Source organism: Python bivittatus, unplaced genomic scaffold (assembly GCF_059951505.1).
Source record: "Python bivittatus isolate LINGU-HERP-01145 unplaced genomic scaffold, Pbiv_v1 ctg000410_np1212, whole genome shotgun sequence".
Taxonomy (NCBI): Eukaryota; Metazoa; Chordata; class Lepidosauria; order Squamata; family Pythonidae; genus Python; species Python bivittatus.
The window spans coordinates 8,417,688-8,444,106 of NW_028277067.1; the positions used below are offsets into that span (position 1 = coordinate 8,417,688).

At 42.5% G+C, this 26,419-nt stretch overlaps 1 protein-coding gene across 4 annotated transcripts in view; it reads left to right on the plus strand.

The window, feature by feature from the left end:
- Window positions 1-26,419, plus strand: part of LOC103049078 (signal transducer and activator of transcription 5B) — an 85,226-nt gene that overhangs the window by 40,578 nt on the left and 18,229 nt on the right. For 2 of the 4 annotated variants that reach the window (XM_088143457.1, XM_088143455.1), the window contains exons 2-7: window positions 18,445-18,585; window positions 21,983-22,139; window positions 22,288-22,377; window positions 22,504-22,678; window positions 23,089-23,219; window positions 23,320-23,471. In XM_088143457.1, coding sequence (XP_087999583.1) covers window positions 18,458-18,585; window positions 21,983-22,139; window positions 22,288-22,377; window positions 22,504-22,678; window positions 23,089-23,219; window positions 23,320-23,471 — 833 coding nt within the window. In that variant the 5' untranslated portion in view covers window positions 18,445-18,457. The remainder of the gene's footprint in view (window positions 1-18,444; window positions 18,586-21,982; window positions 22,140-22,287; window positions 22,378-22,503; window positions 22,679-23,088; window positions 23,220-23,319; window positions 23,472-26,419) is intronic. The other 2 variants (XM_088143458.1, XM_088143456.1) reach the window with 1 other exon arrangement.

Sequence of the window (26,419 nt, forward strand, 5' to 3'; positions counted from 1 at the left end):
GGAATATAGTCACTGACTTTGAAATAGAGAAGCAATACTAGAAGGAAATCAGAAGAAGCTGATTTTTCTACCCCTCCTCTAGCATTAGCTCTCTGAGACCACCGAAAAATCTCTGTTAAGTATCGGCTCCTCATTAATAGGTTTAACTTTGGTGCTGGGGACTAGGAAATGGAGATAATAAACATTAGGCACAAGCACTTTCTGTAGGCAGAAACTCCAATTTTCTTACCCCTGATTTTCAGAGATCCATTTCAGTTTCTCTCCCCTCAGGAGGGTCAGGAGGAGCTTTGAGGAGCTTTTGGGGAGGGTACTTAGGACCCACTCTGGGGAGGAGGTGGAATGTTGAGAAACTCACTTTCTTGAAAGTCCTTTCATCAGCACTACTCTGAATCCAAGCTATGGATGGAATCAAAAGACAATGGAAGCTCTCTTGATTAAATTATAATACCTGCTTATTGGGATAACTCTGTGAAATAAATGATTTGATTTTGTTGGACCAAGTTTTTTTTTATGTGGTTTTCATATATAGCAGTGATTCTCAACCTTTTTGAAGCTGCCGCCCCCCTAAGGAGCGGAAAATTTTTCAATGCCACCCTTTGTGAAAATCCTGTAATTTAGGATATGGGGGGGGGAGTTACTGAATTATAAAAGGCAAAAATTTAAAGTAATTTTTTTCAGTAGACTTACACACCAAATTTGTTCGATTTAACTCGATACTTTTGCCCTGGAAGGTAATTGCATTCCTTTTATTAAAATTAAAATGGCTAATGCAAAAAAAATGCTTAAATGCTCTTTCTCAAAATTAATAATTCACGACCACGATAAAGAACTAATAAGCGCACTTACCTAGCCGACTGGCCAAATAAACAATGAAAGTAAATCGAAACTGAGGGGAAAAAACAGAAATGAAGTGAACGAAAAGCAACTCAAGAAACACGGGTCAAATCAAACATTCATATTGAAAGGACGCTCAACGCACGCACTGCGATCAATCGTGCGGGAAGACAGCTGACGCACGTGCTGCGATTAATCGTGCGGGAAAACAGCTGACGCATGCGCTGTGCTAGTTGGGATCGGAGAAGAATCGTAGTGTCGAGTTCTTCAAGGTCAGCCTACCTAGAATACAAATTCGTCTCACCATTCTTAGAAGTGCGTGAGGGCAGCCATCGCATAAGTTCGTTTTATTGCTGGTACAAATGGTGTAAACCGGATAATCGATTTAATAAATTTTGGGGGGAGTTTTAAAATTAAGTTCGAATGCCAAAACATGCTTATCGCCCCTCTACCGCCCAAAACATGCCCACCGCCCCCCTACCGCCCAAAACAAGTTCACCGCCCCTCAGCATCCTCCCACCGCCCCCTGGGGGGCGGTACCACCCCCGTTGAGAACCACTGATATATAGTAAACAACACTGGATAACAATAACATATTAATTAGGTATTTTAAGAAGTATAAGTTTGCAAGAAATTTAGAAAGCGGGCTGGACTTAAAATGACCCAGAGTTTTAAAGATAAATATTTTCAAAACTTGAGACAATTTTGGGAGGTTGTCCCTTTTCCATCAGTTGTATTTTATTTATTCCTGCATTTCTTGCCTTTACAATAAGCATCAAGTGATTTTCTTTCTTCAACTCATTCTTCTTATAACATATCCAGCACTTTCTAGTACTCAGTATTTGTCTGCTAGACGTGTAAAAGAGCGTGGGTGAATGTTGCTGTTGAACGATTGGGGGAGAAAGGCTGCTGGAGACAGCTGATGTTCTGGAAGGAAACTGTTTCTTCCTGTCAGGGCAGCTGGGAAACAGCCACAAGAGCTGTAGGCCCAAGTTGCTATTGCAGAAGTGCGACTGCTTGTGGGCAATAGCTTGTATTAGGCCTGTGACTCACTAATGTAATGCACCAGTCTGTCTGGTGTTTGACGAAATCTCTGTTAGACATGTACCAAATCCAGAAAATATATCAAACGTAACATCATAGATGAATGATATGTAAAAGACCTTGCCCAGATCACCCAGGAGTGTGTGATATAAGGGTGCAGTTGGAATGTTGCCAGTTTCACAAGTGCTTCCAATCCCACATCAGATAATCTCTTGGATTCTGGGCTCTATACCTTATGATACAAATATATGCTTAGTTCAAGGTCTTTGTACAGTTTTCTTCTCACTCCAAGTCATCACAGCACTTAGTTTCTGTATGTATGTAGTGCAGGACTGTTTATAATCTCATCTCATGTCAATTCCTCTCTATAAATGAGCTATTTCTTTGTACAGAAGTGAGTATATCTGGTTGTGACAATATTAGTGTGTCCGTTTTTTGTAATTTAAATGTATGCAGTAAAGTATCTTTGAATTGACTAATATACCAGAGACAGAAAACGTTGAAAACTAGAGTGACACAGAGAAGATACATAGAAGAATGAACAAAATGGATGTGAATAAGAAACCTAAGGATTTGTTCTTTTTCCACTGGAGTTCAAACTCTTCCAGTTAATTACTTTTGGAGATCTTTTAGAGCAGAGCTCTTTTCTCCTTTCCGATTAGTGCTAGAAGATTCTCTCAGAAATATCTGTCATTAATCTTCAGGGTCTAGTAGTTCATTTCTTAAACTTCATTTAGCAGACCACCAGTATTCCTCAAACAATTTGAAGATGTTTTGTGAATTGGTCTCAGTGGGTTGCTCTTGCTTAGCACCATCTGACAAAGCCAGCAGAATGAATATACTTGGTGTCTGCAGCCAACTCTTTATGCTGAGTCATTTTTTAAATCCATATTTCCAATGTGCTGTGACTAATGGGACTTATGAACAAGGCAAAGGCTCTAATGCTGGGAAAGGTGGAAGGAAAGAGAGGAAGAGGATGACCAGCAGCAAGGTGTGTGGACTCATTTACAGTGACGATGGGTGCACCGTTGGGAGACATGAAAGAACAGGTTAGGGATAGACCATCATGAAGAAAATCTATGTGGTCTCTAGGAGTCAAAAACAACTTAATAGCACATAGTAATGAAAGAGGGAAAATTACTTTTTTTTCAACTTAAACAGATTATTGTTAATAATTTGAAAATGCTATCATTCCAATTCAGTAGGTATTTTCCTTCAAATCAAGATCCAAGAGAAGTTTTTTTTCCCCCCTGGTTTTCAGATCTATTCCATTTCACTACCTGAACAAGTACTTTATCTAAATTGCTTCTAGTGGTCACACGTTGGTAAATCTCTCTTTGGATATCACATTGAAACAGTTGAAAAAAATAAATTTCTAAAAGATTTTTGAATAAAAGTTCACAGAGAATACATATGTGCTTTGAATTGAAAAGGATTGATTTTTTAATTTTTTTTATATTTTGATTCAACATTCACAAGTCCATTTACAGAGGGGATTTGCAGCATTCACCCCCAACCTATACTGAAAGTTATATCAACTCTAAAACATTCATTAATGTCTAGATGAGATTTGTTAAAAATATCTGAGCTCATTTATCTTAAAGATTTATAATGTGTGTATTAAATACTGCTAAAACATGTTTTATTTCAACAGAGTGTTTGGTGTTCTGTAGTCTCGCAAAGTATAGAAAACACTGTAATAGAGAGGCTGAAACATTTCAACCCTGCTACTTCTCCATAATGGCAGTTTGTCTTTCATTTGGTGTGCATGCATACACACACACTTCTCATTTATTTCCATATCACCAGGATTATTGGGGCAATTAGGCAAAGTATAATTTAAGACATTTGGTCCTTTCATATGCTCGGTCAAGTGAGTGCCTTATTTATGGTCTCTAAGAATGCTAATCAAGCAGTGATTCTAAGGATACAGAATTATAGTTGCATGAATAGCATCGTTTTGTTTTTTTACTCCATCCCAATGAAATGTTTCTCCTGTGCAAAAGTTCCTTTGTTTTATAATTTTTTAAAATGATGTGCTGATCTCATTCAAATTTTTAAACATTGACATTTTCATTTCAGTGTTGTCACATACTTTCCCATACCCAGAATATTTAGGACTTTCCTCTGGCCTAAGGTTTTTTTTCTTTTCTTCAATATTTGTTTCATTTTCTTCCTTCAATATTTGTTTCATTTTCCTGTTGTTGCAGTTTGAAGTCATTTTGTGGCTTATGATTCAAGAGTCACACATTTTACTTTTAGTGTACAAAGCTGTACTGATAATTAGCTTGGTGAATTTTGTTCCTCATGCAGCTTCACTGGTGTAAACTAACACTTTTTTAAAAAAAATACCATGGAATATGTGGGTTTCTCCTGTGACAAATCCAAATTAGAGAACTAACAGTTACATTGGATGGGTGAAAAGAGGTAACCTTATAAAGGCTGAAGCTGGCAAGATAGAAAACAGTGATGATCAGACCAGGAACAACTGTTGTGGAAACATGGGAAGACATGCATTTCAAGCTCAGGTTTGGGCAAAGAACAGCCAAAAATCCACTGAACCTAAAGGGTGGGAGGAAGATGGTAAAGGTTTAAAAATTGGGATTGGCAGATAATTTAGGCTTGATTTCTGAGTTTTCTGTCAAGCAGATTTTCTGCATATATTTATAACTTCTTGTCTGTAATAAAGCAACTTATCTAGCAGTATCAAAACCTTGATGTTTCTGCAGTTATCTAGTTTCTGAACGCAGGATTGAATTTCTGAAAGAATAGAGAATTTTAGCCATTCCTGTCCTGAAGTCTGACAGCTCCTGTAGATGAGGAGACCAGTGATAAAGCAGGGTCTGCTCTCCTGCTTCCTTTTCATGTTTTAGGTTGCTTTATCATACTGTCTCAGCAGGGCTTATATCAACCAACTTATTCAGCAAGCCAAAAGCACAGTGCTAGATAGAAAAGCAGGACAAGCATGATAATAATTTCTGTGATAGAAGTTGACCACCCTTTCACAGGTGAGAGCCTTGGGGGGATTGATGGGTATGGGTGGTATATGGATTGGAGGGCAGCCCCTAGCCAGCTGCTGCGAGCAGCCGGTATGGGAGGGTGTCGCTGATAGATTGTAGAAGGGGGGGGTTCATCTGAGTCCCCTTTGGTGCTGAGAGTGTGAGCTAAAGTGCTTGAAAGACTCAGTTCCTCCTCTAAGGATGAATGAATGTGAGGAGGTGATGTGGGAATCCCCTATTTTGGGAACCAGAGGACATGGGTTGGAGTATGGGGAGGTGTCTGGGGGTGGGAGTGGAGTGGAATATCATGGTGGTGATGGGTAAGAGAAGGTATGGCGGGAGGCCAAAGGCAGGCTACTCTTGGGGAACGAGGCCTGGTGCCTCGTACCTGTCTCAAGTTCTGGCCCCAGGATCTCAACCCCAGTCCCTGGTCAATAGGCCTTTGCAGGCCCTGGCTTTCAGCTGCTGCTATTTAACGTCAGGTCAGCCTGTAATAAAGCTTCCCTTATCTATGATTTAATCAGATGAGAGGGCTGACCTGGCCTGTATTACCAAGACCTGGCTGGGTCCAGAGGGGGGGGCTTCCCTCTCAGAAATGTGCCCCTCTGCGTTTAGGGTGTGGCATCACCTGAGACCCCAGGGCAGGAGTGGGGGTATGGCGGTTGTCATCTGGGAATCTCTTACTGCTTTCAGGGGTGCTGCTGTATAGGTTACTGGATGTGAGACCCTATTCCTTAAGTTGGGCTCTAGAGATCAATTGGGACTGCTGCTACTGTACCAGCCTCCCTGCCAGGTAACAACCTCCCTACCTGAGCTCCTTGACTCCATTTCAGGGTTGGCAGTGGAATTCCCCAGACTTATGGTCCTGGGAGATTTCAGTCTGCCTTCCTTGGGGCAGGGTCTGAGGTAGCTCAGGAGTTCATGACCACCATGACAGCCATGGGCTATCCCAGGTCATCCAGGGCCTGACACAGGACAGTGGTCACACACCTGATCTGATTTTCTTGTCAAAGCAGTGGCAAAGTGATGTGAAATTGGGAGAGCTCTCTGTGGCTACTCTGACATGGTCAGATCTCATGGTAACCATGAGATTCACTGGTGCTGCCCCCGCCACAGGGAGGCTGGACTTATTAGATTGTTCCGCCCCCAGTGACTGATGGACCTAGTTGTTCCTGATGGTCTGCTGCATGGTCCAGTGGAGGCCTTAGTCGCCGCTTGGAATGAGAGGGCGGCTGTGGCCTTGGATCAAATTGCATCCATGCAGCCTCTCCCTTCATGTGAATCTCATCGCTCTCCATGATTTATGGAAGAACTAAAGGAGATAGAATGGGACAAGCGATGTCTGGAGGGCCACTGGAGGTCGATGAATTCCACTGAATACGGGTGAGAGGCACTATTAAGGCCTAACTTGTGGCGGTAAGGGTGGTGAACCAACAATACTTCTCCGCCCTTACCATGTCTGCAGATTGCTGCCTGGAGGCCTTGTTCCGGGTGACCCGAGCCCTTTTGGGCAAGGAAGACCCAGAGATTTACCTACAAAGCCATGTGAAGGAATTTTCAGAGCATCTGTCAGACAAAATTGCTTGAATTCATTCCCAGTTAGATGCCAGCCTTAGTGTAGGTCCTGTGGAAATGCCTGGGGCACAGTCTTGCCCTGTTATCTGGCAATGGTTTGAACCTGCTCGGCCTGAGGAAGTGGACAGGGTCCTTATGACTATGAGCTCGGCCATCTGCTCATTAAATTCATGCTACTCTTGGTTAGCTAAGGCTGCCTGGGGAGTGACATGTGATGGGTTCTAGCAGTAATGAATTCATCCTTGAGAAAAGGGGTTGTTCCTGTGCCTGTTAAGGAGGTGTTGGTTTGCCCCTTCCTCAAGAAGCCATTGCTGGATCCTACCATACTGGACAATTTCTGTCCAGTGTCCAACCTCCCTTCAGCAGAACCTGGATGAAATGGATTATCTGCACCCCTATCAGGAGTCAGGACTGGACATGGGACAGAAATGGCATTGGTTGCATTTTTGGATGATCTCTGGTAGGAACAGGGTGGAGGTAGTGCATCTATCCTGGCTCTTCTTGGCCTCTCAGCTGCTTTCATCATTGACCATGGTATCCTTCTGGATCAGCTCTGGGGGTTGAGAGTGGGCGGCACTGTACTGTGCTGGTTTTCTTCCTTCCTTCGGGGCTGATACCAGTCAGTGTTGATTGGGAGTGAGAGGTCCCGCCTCTGGTCCCTACTATGTGGGATGCCACAGGGTTTGGTGCTCTTTCAACTCCTGTTTAACATTACATGAAACCACTGAGGGAGACCATCCATCACCAACTGTACCTCTCTGCCTCTGGCAAACTAACTGATGCTGTTGATGTCCTGTCATGGTGCCTGGAGGCTGTGGGGGTCTGGATGGGGAACAACAGACTTCAATTGAACCCTGGCAAGACTTAGTAGCTTTGGGTTTTAGGGCCTCCCAAATCTGGGACTATTATCTTTAGTACTGAATGGGATGGCACTGTCCCAAACAGATCTGGTGCACAATCTGGGGGTCCTTCTGACTCATGACTCCTGCTTGAGGAGTAGGTGGTAGTTGAGGTCAGGAGGGCCTTTGCGCAACTTCATGTTGTGTGCTAGTTGCACCTGTTCCTTGATCATGAGTCTTTGCTCACAGTTACTCATGCCCTGGTCATTTCCTGAATGGTGTACTGTAACAAGCTCTACATGGGACTGCCCTTGAAGAGTATCTGGAAGCTTCAGCTAGTGCAAAATGCAGCAGCATGGGCAGTTATGTGTGCCCCTAGAAGGATACACGTTACACCTCTGCTCCATGAACTGCATTGGTTACCAGTTTGCTTCTGGGTCCAATTCAAGATGCTAGTTTTGATCTTTAAAGCTCTACATGGCATGAGGCCAGTTTATCTGAAGAACTGCCTCTCCCCAGTTATATCTACCTGTCCCATCAGGTCCAGCAGGAGAGGCATGTTGCGGGTCCCATCTGATGGGACCTAGGAGACAACCCTTTTCTGCTGCAGTAATCACCCTTTGGAACATCAACCCCCCTGACGTGAGGTTAGCCCCAACCCTTGTGGCCTTCTGGAAAGCCCTCAAAATGTGGTTTTTTCATCAGGCCTGGGGATCCCCTGACAGCAGGGAGCCCGCACAGTGGTTACATCACACATAACATTCTGATTTTAACCCTCTCACGCTCTTGGTGTTAATTAATTTAATTTGTTTAATTGGTTTTATTATATGTGTAAATTGTTGGTTTTATTGTATGCCACCGAGAGGCACCTTGTGTGAGATTGGCGGCCATATAAAATTGATAAATAAATAAATAAATGCAAAAAGTCAGGTGAGTTGCAGTTGTGACCACTTGTTAAGCACAGTGATTGTGTGGTGTTTAATTTTATTTCATTAATCAAGTTAATAGAAGTAAAGGTATACATACATGTAAAATAATCAACTATATAATGTAGTCTCAAAATTAATAATCACGACAATGAAAGGAAAAGGAAAAAGGCCTCAAAATGGTTATAAAGAGATCGTAATTATCATGTTGCTTGAAAGTCTTTTTCCTTGTTCCTTTCTCAACATTTCCTACATGACTTTATCCCAGAAAAAGTGTCTGGGAAAAATCATGCATGTAAATATCTAAAATTGGCTAATGAAGTGGTTAGAATAATTAGCACATGGACCAGAAGTGCCCTTCTGTATTTGCCTGACTTAATTCATGTCACAGATTCACTGATGCATCCTCCAATCCTCTGTATTGTTCTCAACTTTTATTTTCTACCAGATAAGTTTATTTAGGAAAGCCTTTTGTAGATATATTGAAATGCTCATCTTCACTGAATATTTTTCCTTCAGGATATGAAGAACATAACAAAGACCAGGTCAAAAACTGAGGAACAGTTTAATGGCTTGAAGGGTTTATCTTTCTGCAAAATGAAACTTTAATGTTTGGAGAAAGAGTGGAATGATTCTACCTAAAGATGTTGGCAAAGTTATCCTTTGTTCTATATTAGTTATCCATATATGTTAGTTATCTACAGAGATTTGTTGGCAACTGAAGCTTCCTTAATGCTCTATATTTACCCATAGTACTCTTTATACGCAACTGTTTGCCACATTCTCTATTTCTATAGGAACATTAATTTCAATTACCTATTTTGCTGATGTAACGCTATTTAAACAGGACTGCGTGCTTAAGAAACAGGTTCTTCCCCTTCTCTACCTCCTAACTCAAATAATGTTTTTACTTTGCAGTGGTATAAATGGCCTACCATATCCAGAAGGTATATCATGCTTACAAATGTCATCCTGTTCTAAAAGATGTAAAAGATTCAGATTATTGTGTTTTTCTCTAGCTAGTTAGTGGGACATTCAAACCTCACTTTGGATTTTTGTCCCAAGTAAATTTGGATAATGTCTGTCTTGCTCCATATGAAATTGGCCTATTTTTTGAAGTACTAAATCTGATCTGAATGGAATTTCTTGGCTAGAATAATCCTCATATATAATTAAACTCATTCCAGTCATATGAAATAAGCTTGATCCTGTTTAGATTCATCCACAATATTAAGCTAGGCTTGTATATAGGAGAGTTTTTCAATACTTCAGGTTTGATTCTAAAAAGATGCTTTGAAGAATGTAGAATATAGTATCTGTCTAACTCTTTTAAGCAGCCTATCTTGTCCCAGGATTTCATGGGAGTTGTAGAGAGCAGCCATGCGATCCCTGGAAAAGATGCAACTGCTTTTGCAGATAAGTTCTGCATTTTCTCTCTGAAGTACTCCAAAGCTCTTTTTCAGAATTATTTCTGAAATATTACACAGCCACAGAAATAATCACTTGCCTGATTTCAGAAGTACATATTAAGCCTAATATGTGCTTTTGAACCTGGGCAAGTAACTATCAGGCAACACTTTTGTAGGCAAGAATCATAAAATTGTATGCAAGCATTTGAGCTCTTCAGAACATCACATATTAACTTCATATATTAGCAAAAATAAAGGGGAGAGTGAGTAATGTTCAAACTTGGAGTCTACATTTAGTCTTAAGATGTGGTATAGAGAAAGAGCTTTCATCAGCTTTGTTATATAGAAATGAATTTGATTATTTCTCATTTCTATCTTGCTACTGTGGTGGGAACAAAGATAGTACACATTAACCAGTCTTATACCATACTTTCATTTTATCTTTCCACCTTGGTTTTTCTCAGCTGTGTTTCTGGCATGAAAAATGTTTGCATTTATTTCAGAACTAACATGTCCAGCTTTCTCACATACATGTCCATATATCTAAGCACGCACTGGACTGCCTTGATTTTTTTCATCACTGCATCATCTCTTAAGATTCCAGCAATGGAATCTTGTCTGTCAGATTTCAGATATGAACATGTCAAGACAGTGATTTGCTTTTTATACTCCTGTTGTCCTCATCTGGCCTTCCTAGTTTCATTTGTTATGCTTGCTATGGTGCATACCAGTTTAAATATTCAATGGCCTAAAATAAATTGGGAAATTTGTGTGTTGCCCAGAGCCAAAATAGAAGTTGGCATTCTAATAATAACAATGATGATGATGTCAATTACAAAGGCAGCTTTACTTGGAACAGCTTACATTTTGCGACGATACCTGTAACACCATCAAACAACAACTGCCTATCCCAGATCTTTGGGAAGGACTCGATAGGTGGATAAAAATGCCAAATCCAGTCTAAGCAACCAGCTCACTGTGTAACCAACAATAGTAATTTACGTGCCGCCCAATTCCCGGTGATTCTGGGTGGTTTACAAATTGTTAAAAACATTTAAAACAAGAAAACAACAGAAAACAAAAAAAGAACAAAGATGGCAGAAATAAAAATCCAGATGGGAACAAAGAAAAAGAAGAAAAGGGGGCTTCAGTCACACTTGCCAAAGGCCTGGGTGAAGAACCATGTCTTCAGAGCCCTTTGAAACACCAATAGGGAAGGGGCTGTTCAAATCTTGGGAGGAACCTCATTCCAGAGGGCAGGCGCTGCTATACAGAAGATGCGCTTCCAGTGTCCCAACAGCTGGCATTGTTTAATTGAAGGAACCCAGAGCACACCAAACCTGCCAGACAGATCAGCCAGGCAGATACTATGGGAGACAGGCCTCAAGTAATCAGGCCCTATGCCATGTAGTGCTTTACAGGTAGTCCTCGCCTAACAACCACAATTGGGACGGGAATCTCAGTCATTGAGCAAAGCAGTCATTAAGTGAGACACCCATGTGGCTGCTTCGCTTAACAACTGCAATCTGGGTACTCCCAGTTGCGATTGTTAAGTGAACTCCCGGGTCGTTAAGTGGATGGAGCAAAAGAGCTGTCTGCTGAAGGATTTCAGCTCAGCACAGAGCTGAAATCCTCCCAGCAGGCAGCTCTGAGAGTGAAAGGGCTGCCTGCCAGATGGTTTCAACTCTGTGTAGAGCTGAAAGCATCCCGGCAGGCAGCACTTTTGCTCTCAAACGTTCCTAAAGCCCACTGAAGGGTTTGCCCTCCCTTCCATGGACAGAGGGGAAATCCTTCCTGGGGCTGGAGGAACAGAGCTCAAATCTTAAGGATTTGAGCTCTGTTCCTGCCCACCAGAGAGAGGGGAGGGAAAACCTCTCAGCCATGTAAAACCCCTTGGCAGTATGAAGGAACGGAGCTCAAATCGTTATACCCACTGCTGAGAGGGGAGGTAACCTGTCAGCAGTGTGAAGGAACTGCACACTGCCGCATCCCCTCTGCTTGCAACTTTTCATGCCAGCTTCCAATGGGCTGTCCAAACAGAAAGATTGCAAATGGCGATCACATGATCTCAGGGCATTTGGCAACTAGTCATAAATGTAAGCAAGTTGCCAAGCACCCGAAATGTGGCCACGTGTCTGGAGGAGGGGTGGCGCAACATTTTATGATGGCTGGAAGTGTTTTATGGGCCACAAAGAACTCTTTCCGAGGCATCATAAGTTCAAACCATCATTAAACAAACGGTCGTTAAAAGAGGACTACCTGTATAGGTAACAACCAGCACCTTGTGCAAACTTGCAACCAGGGCAAGTTGATAAGCAGAGGTGTTAACATGGGCATACTGAGGCATGCCCATCACTGCCTGTGTTTCTGCATTTGGGATCAGTTGAAGTTTTCAAGGGGTCTTCAAGGCATAGAGAACATTGCAGTAGTCTAGCTGTGAGGTGACCAGGGCCTGAGTGACTGTCTGAAGGGCCCCCTATCTAGGAAAGGGCACAGCTAGTACACCAGATGAAGCTGTGCAAAGACCTTACTGGCCCAGCTGCCACCTGCTCATCAAGCAGGAGCTGTGAGTACAGAAAGACTGCCAAATTGTGCACCATCCTTGAATGGGGAAGTGGCATTTCATCCAAGGTCAAAGATGGAATATCCCCAGATCTAGTTAGTCTGGGCAGTCCAAGCACCCACAGCCACTTGGTCTTGGTAGGATTGAATCAGAGACGGTTCCTCCCCATCCAAACCTGCATAGCCTCCAGGCACTGGGACAGAACCTTGACAGCCTCACTTGGCTGACCCAGAGTCAAAAGATATAATTGGATATCATCAGCATACTGATGATGCTGAACCCTAAACCAGCAGATGACCTCACCCAGCAATTTCATGTAGATGTTGAAAAGGAAGGGAGGAAAAAGTCACTGGCTCAAACTCATCCCAAATCTCACTCCCAGACTGTGCTCCAGGCAGCTTGCCTAGTTGGAGTCCAAGGTGGAGCAAATCTAAGTGACTTTATCTGCTAGATAGTCTGAATAATCCTCACAGCAGTCCAAAAGATATTCTGAGGGGCCTTCCCTACCTAGTAGGGACCAGATCATCCTAAAGAGGACTGCTGGACAGCTATCAGATGCAATAAGGGCAGAGAAATACAGACATTTCTCTGTGGAGAAAGGGGTGGCACCAGTGAACTGAAAGGCAGGGAGTGATCTGTCCACTCTTGCTAATGTTAGGAAGTCTCACTGGTCTAAAATAGCATCCATGAAATCCTGTGGTAGAACTCCACCTATCATCATGTTCCTGTTCTTGAATGCTAGATGTCTTACTACAAATAGGCTCTTCAAATCCACATAGGACTGGCCCTGTTCAGTCACTACACCCTTTGTAGTCTACCCAGTAGTCATGTTTACTGGCTGGAAGCATTTGTTCAAGATTTGAGCAACAATTTTCCCAGACTCATCTGGATTTTGGATGCTGGAACTTTTCAGTATAAGCATCTTTTCTGCTACTGAATGATAGTCTTTCCTTGAGCTGTGGTGCAATGTTTAATATGAGTTATGTGAAGAATGCTTTTGTCAGCTGCATGGATCATACAGCATTCTAGTGGTATGAGAGAAGAAAGATTTCCTTCTACAATTGTATTATCACACTGTCTATACTTTACAAATCTATGTCATATCTTCACTTTAGGAGGAAACTACACTGTCATGAAATCATAGAAATAGAAATGATACCAGAAATTATATAATCCCACCCTCTATTGATGCAAGAAATTTTACTTGTGTTGGACCTGCTACACTGCCTCAGCTGCTGGTGGTTTTATTCTATCCCTTAATAGAAGATGTTTTATAGCATTTTATAATATGTATTAGGCATTCAGTATTCTATACTGTTTGGGGATGCTTGGTATGATACTGTATAACTATTCCAGACTATTGGAGAAAATAATAGGAATTGTTTTATCTTTTCCTTGTTTCTACAGTTTTCTCTATCAAAGTGGTGGTTCCCCTTCCTTTCCTTTCTTGATGGGCTTTTGTTTGTTTCATGATGCAATGCAACAAACATCTCTTTAAATATTTCATATTTAACCATATAAACAGGCTCTCCACTCATGACTGTACTTAATAAAAAGTACGTGGATTCTCCCATGAATCTCCCAGTCTATCATGAATTTTGGTACTTAGTTCCTCTACTTCTCCTAAACTATATGTCCAGTTTAACCCTTGTTTCCTAGCAGTTTACCTCATCAGCATTAAAGTTTTAGATTATCATTGGAAAATGGGGAAGGGTGCTTTTTAGAAAAGTATTCTTGATGAGGGCTGGGTAGCCATCCAGATTCAAAGGGGGAAAGAGTGATTCAGAGTGTGCATGTAACAACTCTAGGAAAAAGCTTAAAAGAATTGTAGGCGGGTACTGTGTACACACCTATGTGTGCTCCAAAAAAGCTTTTTTTTTTTTGAATCTGGACGGTTGCACAGCATGTTATTGATGTGTGTTCAAATGTGTGCATCACCGTTTCCTCGTTTGCCCAGTTCTCAGTTTACTTAAATTCCCAATCATTTGTGCAGTAAGTCCTCCAGTTTATCCAACTATTACTGCTCTTGATAGAAATTCTTTAGCCCAGTTCAAGGTAAATGCAGCTGATAGCATTAACTGTGTTTAGCCTTGAATTTCAGCCCTGGAATATCTACAGTTGTAATACCTATAGTGTCTTTATTAACATAGAAATTCACTTGCACATACCTCTCTCCTATTGAAGTACAATTATCCACCACAGAATTCAAGATTAGAAAGAAGGACTTAGAGGTCAGATAGCATAGTTTCAAGAAAGGCACTGCATTTTAACAAGTTTAACTGAGTTGATTTGTTTCTGGGGAAGTTTGTTCACACCCTCTAGTTTCTCTCTTCAGCTTTCTCCAAGGCTATAGCCCTTGTGAAAGATCTTCATTGTCAACCCTCAGCACAGGGGCAGGTGGAGTCATAATAAGGTGGACTGCACTTGACCATATGGAATATGGTCCACCAGAGGACTGGTGGCAGCCTGTGCGCTGACTGGAGGGGGGTTGGCGGCGCAAGCCTGAGACTAGGATATCGGCTGGTCAACTGACATCTATATAGCAACTGTGGCCTGAAGGGGCCTGAAGGACTTTAGAAATGGTCAGAGCATTGGGTTCCCTCCAGTGGATGATAGTTGAGCTTCCCTCTCTAGGGTGAGAGACAGAGAAGCCTGAGGGTGCGTCTGTGAGTGTGTGGGGGAGTCTGTGAATGTGGCGGGGATACTTGCCCCCTGAGTGAGATTGGGAGAGAGTGGAGAGGAGTGAATTGGGTGCCCCCTTCCGACTAGTGAGAGACGCCAGTGGAGGGAACACAGTAGATGAAGGGGGAAGGATAGGGCCCCTATGGCACTGACAGCGAGAGCTGAAGTGCCTGGGAGCCCACCACACCCTCTTGATTGATTGATTGATTGATTGATTGAGTGCCTGTTGTATGATTGGGTGGAGGGTCCCCTAACTAGGGAAGCCTGGGGTTTGGAATTTGGGGGAACTGGAGCACCTGGGGGGCTTAGGGCGGGTTATACCATTTAGGTGGTGACAGGGAGGGGATGTTATGATGGGAGTCAGAGGGTGGGCCACTCTCGGGGAAGGCACCCCCGGTGTTTGTTACTGGTGGCATGTTCTGGCCCTCTGGACTCAGACCCAGGCCCTGGACAGCAGACCCACGGAGGCCCTGGCTTCTGGCTGCTGCTTCTTAACGCCAGGTCAGTCAACAACAAGGCCCCCCTTATGTGTGAATTGATCACTGAGGAGCAGGCCAACCTGGCATGTATTACCAAGATCTGGCTGGGCCCTGAAGGGGGGGGGGTGTGCCCCTTTCAGAAATGTTCCCAACTGGGTTCACAGTCTGGCACCAGCCGAGATCCCAGGGCAGGGGAGGAGGGGTAACGGTTGTCATCCAGGAATCTCTTTTGGCCTTCGGGGTGCTGCTCCACAAGTGGCCAGCTGTGAGAACCTGTTCCCGGAGTTGGGCTCGTGAGAACAGTTGAGATTATTGTGCTGTACCAGCCTCCCTGCTGTGTAGCAACTTCCCTGCCTGAACTGCTGGAGGCCGTCGCGGGGCTGGCAGTGGAGTTCCCCAGACTTATGGTCTTATGGAGTTGAGGGTCTTGAAAAGGGTTAAAAGACATCTAGAGCACTGCTGGAGGAAAACAAGGACTGAACCCAACCAAACACAAGCTAGAGCCATGATTAAGGCCTACCTTGTGGCAGTAAGAGCAGTGAAACATCTACATTTCTCCACTCTTATTGCATCCGCAGAATGCCGCCCAGTGGCCCTGTTTAAAATCACCTCATCTCTTTTGGGAAAGGGGGGCCCAGTGGCCCATTTACAGGGGCACGCAGAGGAGTTTTCTGGGCATCTGGAGGATAAAGTCGCTCACTTCTGCTCCCAGTTGGATACCAAGCGTGCAGCATGGTCTATAGAGGTGCCCAGAGTACAGACTTGCCCTGTTATCTGGGAACAGTTTGATCCTGTTGAACCCAAGGAAGTGGACAGGATCCTTCAGACAGTCAATGCCACCACTTGCCAACTAGATCCTGGCTGGTTAAGGCTACTCAGGAGGTGACATGGGGGGGGGGGGTCCAGGTGATGGTGAATTCATCCTTGAGGGAGGAAGTGTTTCCAATGGCCTTTAAAGAGGCGCTGGTGCTTCTCCTCCTCAAGAAGCCATCACTAGCACCATACTAGACAATTTTTGCCCAGTCTCCCACCTCCCCTTTTTAGGGAAGGTGGTTGAGAAAGTGGTGGTGTTGCAGCTCCAGAGGATCCTGGAGGAAATGGATTATTTGGACTGCTCCCAGTCAGGTTGCAGGCCTAGATTTGGGATGGAAACAGCATTGGTCACACTCATGGATGATCTCTGGCGGGAACAGGATGGAGGTAGTGCATCCATCCTTGTTCTTCTTGACCTCTCAGCGGCTTTCAATACCATCGACCATGGTATCTTTTTGGGTCGACTTAGGGAGTTGGGAGTGGGCGGCACAGTTCTGCACTGGTTCTCTTCCTTCCTCCAAGGTCAATCCCAATCAGTATTGATTGGGAGTGAGAGATCCAGCCAATGGCCCCTCCATTGTGGGGTGCCGCAGGGTTCAGTACTCTCTCTGCTCCTTTTTAACATCTACATAAAACCACTGGGTGAGATCATCCGCCACCATGAGATGAGGTATCATCAATATGCAGATGATACCAGTTATACATCTCCAACCCAGGTGGCTTGAGTGATACTGTGACCAGCCTTTTGCAGTGCCTGGAGGCTGTGGGGGTCTGGATGGGGAACAACAGGCTTCAGCTGAAACCTGATAAGACAGAGTGGCTGTGGATTGGGGGCCCCTCTGTATCCAAGAACTTACCATCTTTGGTTTTGGATGGGTTGCACTGTCCCAAACAGACCCAGTGCATAATCTGGGGGTTCTCCTGGACTTGCAACTACTGCTTGAAGAGCAGGTGGCAGTCGTGGCCAGGAGAGCTTTTGCCCACCTTGGGTGGTGTGCCAGTTACGCTCTTTCTTGGATCAGGAGGCTCTCCGGTCAGTCACTCATGTCCTGGTCATCTCTTGGTTAGACGGTTGCAATGCACTCTACATGGGGGTACCCTTGAAGAGTATCTGGAAGCTACAGCTGGTTCAAAATGTAGCTGCGCAGATGATATTAGGTGCCCCTAGGATGGCACATGTAACACTTCTGCTGCAGGAGCTGCATTGGGTGCCAGTTTGTTTCTGGGACCAATTCAAGGTGTTGGTTATCACCTTTAAAGCCCTACGTGGCATGGGGCCAGGTTACCCAAGGGACCGTCTCATCCCCATTACATCAACCCATCCCATCTGGTCAGGCAGAGAGGGCATGTTCTGGATCCCTTCAGCAAGGGAATGTCAACTGGTGGGGCCCAGGAAGAGAGCCTTCTTTGCCATTGCCCCCGCCCTTTGGAATATTCTCCCCCCAGAGGTGCAGCGGGCCCCTACCCTCCCGGCTTTCATAAAAGGTTTAAAGACCAGGCTCTGTCAGTGTGCATGGGCTGATATGGGCTCTACCCATCCCTGGGGGTGGTTAGCCCCCTAATGATGCTCCCTGGAATTACTTGCCAATTTTCCATCTTCTTGGAACTTAATTATTTTTAGGATTGTTTTTAATGTTGTATTTTAGTGAATTTTTGTCTTGTTGTAAACTGCCCAGAGTCATTTCACAAGATGGGCAGTGACAAATCTGAGAAATAAGTAAGTAAGTAAGTTTTTAAGTATAGTAGATTGTGCTGAGTCCCCGCCCTCTAAAATTGCCCATTTGTGGCAGAGATAGGATTGTTGCGATTTACCTGGAAAAGGTGCTATTGATAAATCTGCCCATTCTATTGTGAGAGAAATAAATCTGGAGTTGTATGCCTAATATATATCGATTTTTCCAAGACAATAGAATGTTTGAAAGAAATTATGTAAAAGGGGTCAGGACTGCCTTTCAGTCAGCAGGGTAATTCTCCAAAAACCAAATAGAACTGGACCAGATTTTGTGTTAGGGGAGAGGGTGACAAAATAAAGATTTGAGTTTGAAAATGGGCAGGGCTAGACCAGAGACTATGGAGAAATAACCGTTTTTTAAAAAATAATCCTGTGAATCTCTCTGGAGATGCAGTTGGGCAGCAGCTGAGAATGCTGTTGACTCCTCCATTCTAAGGAATCCTTCTTCCTCCCTCCTAGTCACATGACCCGGAGTAGCGTTATTATTAAGGGATTGGAAAGAATTCCAGAAGCAATGCTTTTATGCTTTTTCTACCTTGTTTTCATTAGCAGGTCCTGAATCATGGCTGTGTGGATTCAAGCTCAGCAGCTCCAAGGGGATGCTCTGCGACAGATGCAAGCCCTGTATGGACAGCATTTCCCTATAGAGGTCCGCCATTACCTGTCACAGTGGATTGAGGGACAGCCATGGTAGGTGAGCGTGAAACCTGGCTGTCCAGGACCATCTTTGGCCTTGCAGAGGGATGATGTGGATGCGATGTTTATCCCTTATGACTGAAACAAATCCTTCATTCTGCATTATTTGGGAAGCATATTATTTTAGCTGTATAGTTCTAGTCTTGAGTACAGTTTTCTCTCCCACACAGATTACCAGTTCAGGGTCTCAAATTTTCAGTGCTTTGCCCCTCATTACAGACCAAGTTGAGCTTATATCTTTATTTTGCATTCCTGAAGAAAATTCTAGTGAAATAACTAAGATCATTTTTGGCAATAGAAATTTCAGCTGAAGACTTTCAATTCTTATTTCATTTTACACACACACACACACAGTCTATAAAGTCCTTGTTAGTTTTAATTTTTAATATCTTTGCAATAGAGAAGGAATTTATTCAAGATTTTAAAAAAAATGCTTATTGGATATAATGCCAGGCTAACAATTATGATCAATGCTACAAGTCAAATTCAACTGCAGAATGTGTTCAAAGAACTTAAAGTCATGCTATATTTGTATCCAAAATGATGGTGGCCATTAGACAGTTAGCATTTCTACAATTAAATAGGCTTAATCTTAAATAAACTATCTCTCTGTGCATTTTACAGAATATTTAAAACTTATATAGAAGTACGGTTAAAACTGCACAAGGACTTTTTAAACATCTTGTATATCTGTAGAGACACACACACATTAAATACACACACATATGCATTCACACACATTTATATACCAGCCTACTTCACAGTCAGAGCTGTTCACAATTACTATCAAACCAGATCAGAACTTCAACCCCAACAAAATAGTCCAGTAAAAAAGCAATAACTAGGACCATAATGGAGGTCAAAAGTTAAAGCCATCCATATATTCCATTGGTGTCTGAATTCAGAATGTGAGGCATATATGCTGGCATAATGGGAGAAGGAAATCATTTACTAAAGCCTCCCTACCACCACCTCCCAGGGTCCTTGAGCTAACACAGTTTTTTAAAGCTATGCTAGAGCATATACTCCATTTGCTCCTGCTTCACTTTTCCCACTAGCATGAATGGGTAATCATGCAGAAATGATCTGGAAATCTTGGATATTACTCTCAAACAAACCTCGTATTTTCCTTGGCTTATTTATCAGATATCACATAAAGCAAATGATTTCTCCTTTGTTGGCCTGCATGGAGACAAGTAGGGAAAATCAAGTGTAAGAAAACAAGCTCCATTACTAACTTATTGGCATACATACTAACATACTAACATATAGCCAGTTTGGTCTAGTGGTTAAGGCACCAGGCTAGAAAGCAGGAGGCTGTGAGTTCTAGTTCTGCCTTAGGCATGAAAGTCCTGCCTTTGGGCCAGTCACTCTCTCTCAGCCCAACTCACCTCACAGAGTGGTTCTTGTGGGGAAAATAGGAGGAGGAAGGAGTATTAGGTATGTTCGCCGCCTTGCGTTTTATATATAAAAACAATAAAGGTGGGAGAAAAAAAATCTAAAAAAAAAATAGGACATTCATAGAAAGGCAGAATTCACCAGTGATCTTGATTTACAGTGCTGTGCAAACTTGGCGAGTGTTTCCCAGTTTTTGTTTCTTCCACTCAGAATGTGAATAGATACAACATTACAGATAGTCCTAGATTTAGAACCATTCGTTCAGCGACCATTCGAAGTTATAGTGATGCTGAACAAAGGGACTTACAAGCAGTCCCCAAAGTTACAGCCATTGCAGTGCCCCCACGGTCACATGGTCAAAATTTGGGTGCTTGGCAGCCCGCCCACACTTACGACCACAAGGGTGCTTCAACTCCCCCCACCTGCCTATCTCCCCCCCATGCCCCTTTGGCCCCTGCTACTCTAGCTGACCTTTGCAATCTGCAGCCCCTGCCACCCTAGCTGACCTTCACCATCTTATTGCTCCTGCTGCTGACTAAGCATGCCTGGCCTGGTCCTTTGCGAGGCAGCTGCTAGCCACACAGGGCTTTCCTCCCAAGGTCGCTCACAGCGGTTTACTCGCAAGAACTGGGTAAGATGGCCTCACGTGGTCAGCAGCTGCCTTACGAAGGGCCAGGGCAGGCACGCCTTGTCAACAGTGGGAGCAAGGCCCTTGTTGCCTCAGAGTGCAGGGTAGCAAAGGTGACTGCGGCTGGGACTGGGCTGGGGTGGCTGTGGCTTCCCCAGGCAGATGCAGCTTCATGCCGCACTTCTGGGGCTTCTCGGGGCAGAGTAGCTTTGTGCCATGCTGCTGGGCTAGGCTGGGCTGGCTGAGGCCTCCACGGGCAGCTGTGGCTTCGTGCTGCGCTGCAACTCAGGGGTTTCTTACAGCCCCAGAGCCGCAGCATGACAAGCACCTCCAGAGCTGCGTGGTTCTGGGGCTGCTTGCCACCCCGCAAGGCAGGATGCAGGGCATCCAAAAGGGTAGAGATGGGGGAGATAGGAAGAGGAGGCAGTCCCAATTGGGGCTGGGAGGGACCAAGTCTGGAATGGCTTGGATTGGGGTGGGTCCTCAGCTAACGGCCGGTGGAATTCAGTTAATGATGGCAACAGGGAGTGCCGGGATTGCCATCGCTAAGCGATGTGGTTACATGACATTGTGCTTTACAGTCACATCGCTTAGCAACAGAAATTCTGGTCCCAATTATTGTCGTTAAGTCAAGAACTACCTGTATTTGACTGATCGGACTGATCTGGAAACGCACTTGGAACAGTTAAACAGATTTTCTGCCCAGGTTTGAAGTTCTTTAGAGGAAAAAAAATGTTCTGTAGATTGGCAGCAGAATTCAATTATGTGCAACATTGTTGATGCTTGTGCAATCACAATGCATTTCCTCCATCTCTGGAATGGTTTTGTAATTTTCTTAAAATGGACAGTGGTTTACAAAAATATGATGAATGTTTAAATTGACAATGTTTTGCATTAAAAATAATAAAACAATCAAACAAAAATAGATACAACCTAATTGAAATAAGCAAGAAGGGTGAACAAATCGGAACCAAAATTCAGTTTGATTATTTATATCTGTTGCTTATATTTATGGGGGAAGCTAAGGATGCCTTTATACATATTGAATTGTCCTTTTACTTAGGGTGCCAAGTAGACAAACTTTCAGTTTCAGCTTACAAATGATGTAGCAACTCTAAATCCAGTTGGATGAGCTTAAACCAAGGATTGGAAGATACTTTAAGTTAACTAAAACCATAAAAAACTAGCCCAGACTAGTTATATTGTAATAGAGTTTCTACCTATCACATGACCTTCCCGAAATTGCTACATATGCTGCCTTTGCCTTCTCTTTTTTACCAGGGTATGGGAAAGAATCCTTTGTTGTCCTCAAGAAAGTACTCAGTTTTTGTGCACACACCCCTCTGTTTGTGATCCAATTTTCAGGGACTCCATCGATCTTGACAATCCTCAGGAGGGTGCCAAAGCCACACAGTTGTTGGAGGGACTGATTCAGGAACTGCAAAAAAAGGCAGACCACCAGGTGGGCGAGGATGGCTTCCTTCTAAAGATCAAACTGGGTCATTATGCCACTCAGCTACAGGTGAGTTACAGGGGCTGGGAGTTTGGAAGGTTTGAGGGCAGCTATAAGAGATGGTGTTCTCATGCTTTCCCATGAGTGAAAGAATGATGTAGTTAATAGCTTCCCACTCTTTTTACTCATTCTCAGGCTGTTCTCTCTTTCTTTACAGAATACATATAAACACTGCCCTCTGGAGTTAGTACGCTGCATTCGACACATCCTATACCATGAGCAACGCCTGGTGCGAGAAGCCACAGATGTGAGTATGATTTCCTTTTGCATAAATATTTCTCCTTCCTATATACTTAATTAGGGTATGGCCAAATATATCTCCTTGGCAATAATATCCATATTTTTTTCTGTTTATAAATCTCCATATTTACAGAGCCCTTCACCAGCTAGCAGCCTGGCTGATGCCCTGTCCCAGAAGCATCTTCAGATCAACCAGACCTTTGAGGAATTACGCCTGGTCACCCAGGACACTGAGAACCAACTGAAAAAGCTTCAGCAGACTCAGGAATATTTCATCATCCAGTACCAAGAGAGCCTTCGTCTACAAGGTATATCTGTGGGAATGGAGGAGGTATAGTAAACCATTTTCAAGATTGGTGCAATAGTAGTAGTAGTAATACTAATACTCAGTCTTCATAATATTAATAGTACTGTGTAATGATATAGTAATAAAACATACATTTGCATGTAAAACACTCCATGGTCTACCCTGGCATCTCCAGGTAGAGCTAGGACAGACCTCTGTTGAAAATCCTGAAGATTCACTTTAAAGTGAAGCTGGATGGACTAATAGTAAAGCCTTCCTGTGTTCCTCAACCGGATTTTTAAAGAAAGTAGCAAAGTAACCAAACAGATAGGCTTGAATACAAGGAACTCTCTTCTGCAGTCATGAGGTGATTGAGGTCATGAGGTGATTGAGGTAATTTGGGGCAAGGACTAATTTGTGCTTCCTTTCCAGCCCAGTTTACTCAGCTTTCTCAGCTAAACCCCCAGGAACGTATGGCCCGTGAGCCTAGTTTGCAGCAAAAAAAGACATCACTGGAAGCTTGGCTGCATCGGGAGGCTCAGACATTGCAACAGTATCGTGTAGTAAGTACCATCCTCCCAAGTCCTGACTCTTATTTTTTTCTTTCCCATTGGGTTTTTTGTTGTTAATACCATATTCAAAATGCTGTTTTCTACTCCTCAGGAACTGGCTGAAAAGCACCAACAGACACTGGCTTTGCTCCGCAAGCAGCAGACTATAATCTTGGATGATGAGTTGATCCAGTGGAAGAGGAGGCAGCAACTAGCAGGAAATGGCGGCCCTCCTGAGGGACCTTTAGATGGCTTGCAAGCATGGTAGATAGCATGAGAGGGAACAGGGGTGAGAGAGGAAAGAGGGCCTCCCAATTCATTCAGTGACTGAAACTGAATAAAGGATTAGTTCAGAATTCACCGGATCCACATTTAAATACCAAAGGTTAAGTGTTGGGAATATGCAATAGGGCTGTGTTTTCTTGATTGTATGCATGGTGTCTTGCTAGTAGACTCTTTTCACATATTTCAAGAGTGTCTATGGAACCATGCTTTTTTAAAAATGAAAACTGATAGCAAATTTTAGTAGTTTGAATTCTGTAGCTGTTTTGCAAAATCACAACATGACACTGATCATGTCTCACACTGCACACTTCATGAGTTCAGAGCTACTGGTTACAGAGCTGCCCTGCAGAGGAAGAGTTTCAGACAGTTTCAGGCTGTTAAAACCTAAGACCGCTGTTTTAGAAACAAAGGTCTCAATCTAGAATGTAGGGTCTGGCCTAAATAAATCTAGATTTAAAAGACCTGGTAGGGTTTCTGGACACCGAGAAAAGCAAGCGCTGGATTACTCCTTGCCTTCTCTCCCCCAATATTGATTGCAGATCCAGAGATTTGGAATGGACAGAAGTCCAAATGATAAACTGTTTATAGATTGGAAATTCCCTGAAGTAACCACAACTAATGAATTGTTTAGAACTTTTTTTAAAAAATCATTGTAATAGTGGTGCTGGGAACAAACAATAATACAGGTAGTCCTCACTTAATGACCCTAATTGGGACCAGAATTTCCATCACTAAGCAGAGCAATCATTAGGCGAAACATCACATGACTGCACTGCTTAGCAATAGCAATCCCGGTTGTGGCTGTTAGGTGAGGACTGTGCTGTCGTTAGTTGAGGACATCACACTTCTGCCCTGTCACGCTCACCTTCGCTTCAACTCCCCCCACCCGCCTATCTCCCCATCTCTGCCCTTTTGGCCGCCCTGCACTCTACCACCTACCTCTGCTGCTCTCTGCTGCCCCCAGCTCACCTTCGCCATCTTCTTCCTCCTGCTGTTTTTTTTTTTTTTAATATTTTTTTATTTTTACAACAAACACAAAACATACATGAACAAACAAAAACATAGAAAGGCATAAAAAAAGCATCTTCCATTTTATACCGTGTGTCAACCAGTTACCAACTCGTTGGTGCCCCTTTCATAATCTTAAATTCTCATATCATCTATTCAAAATATACTTGTATACTTATCAATTAACAATTATTAATCATTCATAGCTAATCTATAGAATCATTTTTTACAAGAATTTTTAACTTTCAATAGGATTAGTAATACATTTTCATCTATCGATTATATGTGTATATATATAATAATTAATATCAAATTTCTATTATAAAATTTCCTAATCCATTACATTACTATATTTTCTCAGTGTCATATAAAATTACTTATCTTCTTACTCTAATTTCAAATCACAGTTTAACTCATCTCTGCACATTCCATAATTTTCAATAACTTCCTCCTGCATAAGTACTTTTTAATTTTTCCAATTCTTAAAAGTTACAGTTCTAACCAGTATCAGTTACAATATCAGTTACAGTTCTAACCGGGTTACAGTTCTAACCAGATTCTTCACTACATGTTTCAACAAAAATGTCTCTAGTTTAAAATCTATATGTTACTATATTCAGCCATGTATAAATTTTAGTCTAATCTCTTGAAACATTTACAATCAAATACAATTTTTAACTATATATCTCAGATTTATACTTTATTCCAGCTCTTGCATAATTTTGAGTTCACCCTTTTCATTCAATATCCCAAAATATCTAGCTGTTTATTCCTTTTTCTATATTATTGGATAAAAGAAAGCAATAATAAATGTCCTTTCAAACATTCTGCTTTTTGAAGCTTCTGTCAGTTCCATCATTGTTGTATTCCCCTCATTTTTTCTTTAAACATCTGTAGTAGTTTCTTTCAATATTGTTTTACTTCTTCTTTTTGTGCATTCTCTTAGTACGATTTTCCATTATAATCTTGTATAATCTTTTTCTCACCCTCAGTGCCAAGAACAAGTCTGTCCCTCTTCATTTATCAGTTGATTAACCCTTTTAATTCTCAGTTTATAGGCCTCACAATAATTCTGTTTAATGTTTCTGATTTCTTGTACTATTTCTTCCTTTTCCATTGATCCCGTTTTATGTTTAATTAAGTCCATTTTAGCTTTAGTATCTTTTTTCTTTTTTTTTTTTGCGGGAATTTCTGCAGCTCTTCTTCCAGTTTTTTATAGTCATCCTCAATAGTTTAAAGATCTTTGTCTGCATTGTGTTTCTCGTATAATTTATTATCTTGATAAACCTTTATTGAGTCAAAGGATTCTTTATCTTTGTTCTTGCCAAAAATAAAAAAAAAAAAAGCAAGAGGAGAAAAAAAAAAAAGAAGAGGAGGGAAAAGACTAAGTCTCTTTTAAAAAAATCCAACTGAGGGGGGAATGGAGAGCAAAGCAGAGCTTCTAGCAGAAAGAAGAGCTACTGCCACTAATCAGGGCTCTTGTGACTAGCTCAAACTTTCCATCTTGATATTTTCAAAATCGCTTTCAACTCCGCTTTCTTGTTTATAGTTACAGATGGCACCTGTATAAACATGCACATCCCACTATCTTTTTAGAAAGCACAGGGTCTTTGAGCATGCGTCACAATAGAAGAAAAAAAGCACTATGTCGAGCCTCTGGATGGCAGTGCAACTTTCTTTCATTTACTTTCTCTTAACTCCACTTTCCCCATTTCAAAATCAAAAAGTATAAATTTCTTATAACGATAAAGAAATCTTAGTCAAAAAAAAAGGCTTAAGATAAAGAGTTATTGAGTATTAAAAAGAAAAAGCCAATCCAGTTAAAAATATATTTTTTTAAGAGAAAAACATCTTGCCAATTCCACTAAAAAGGGAAAGTTGAAAAGAAAAAAAATTTCCCCCCCTTTTTTTATAAGGCT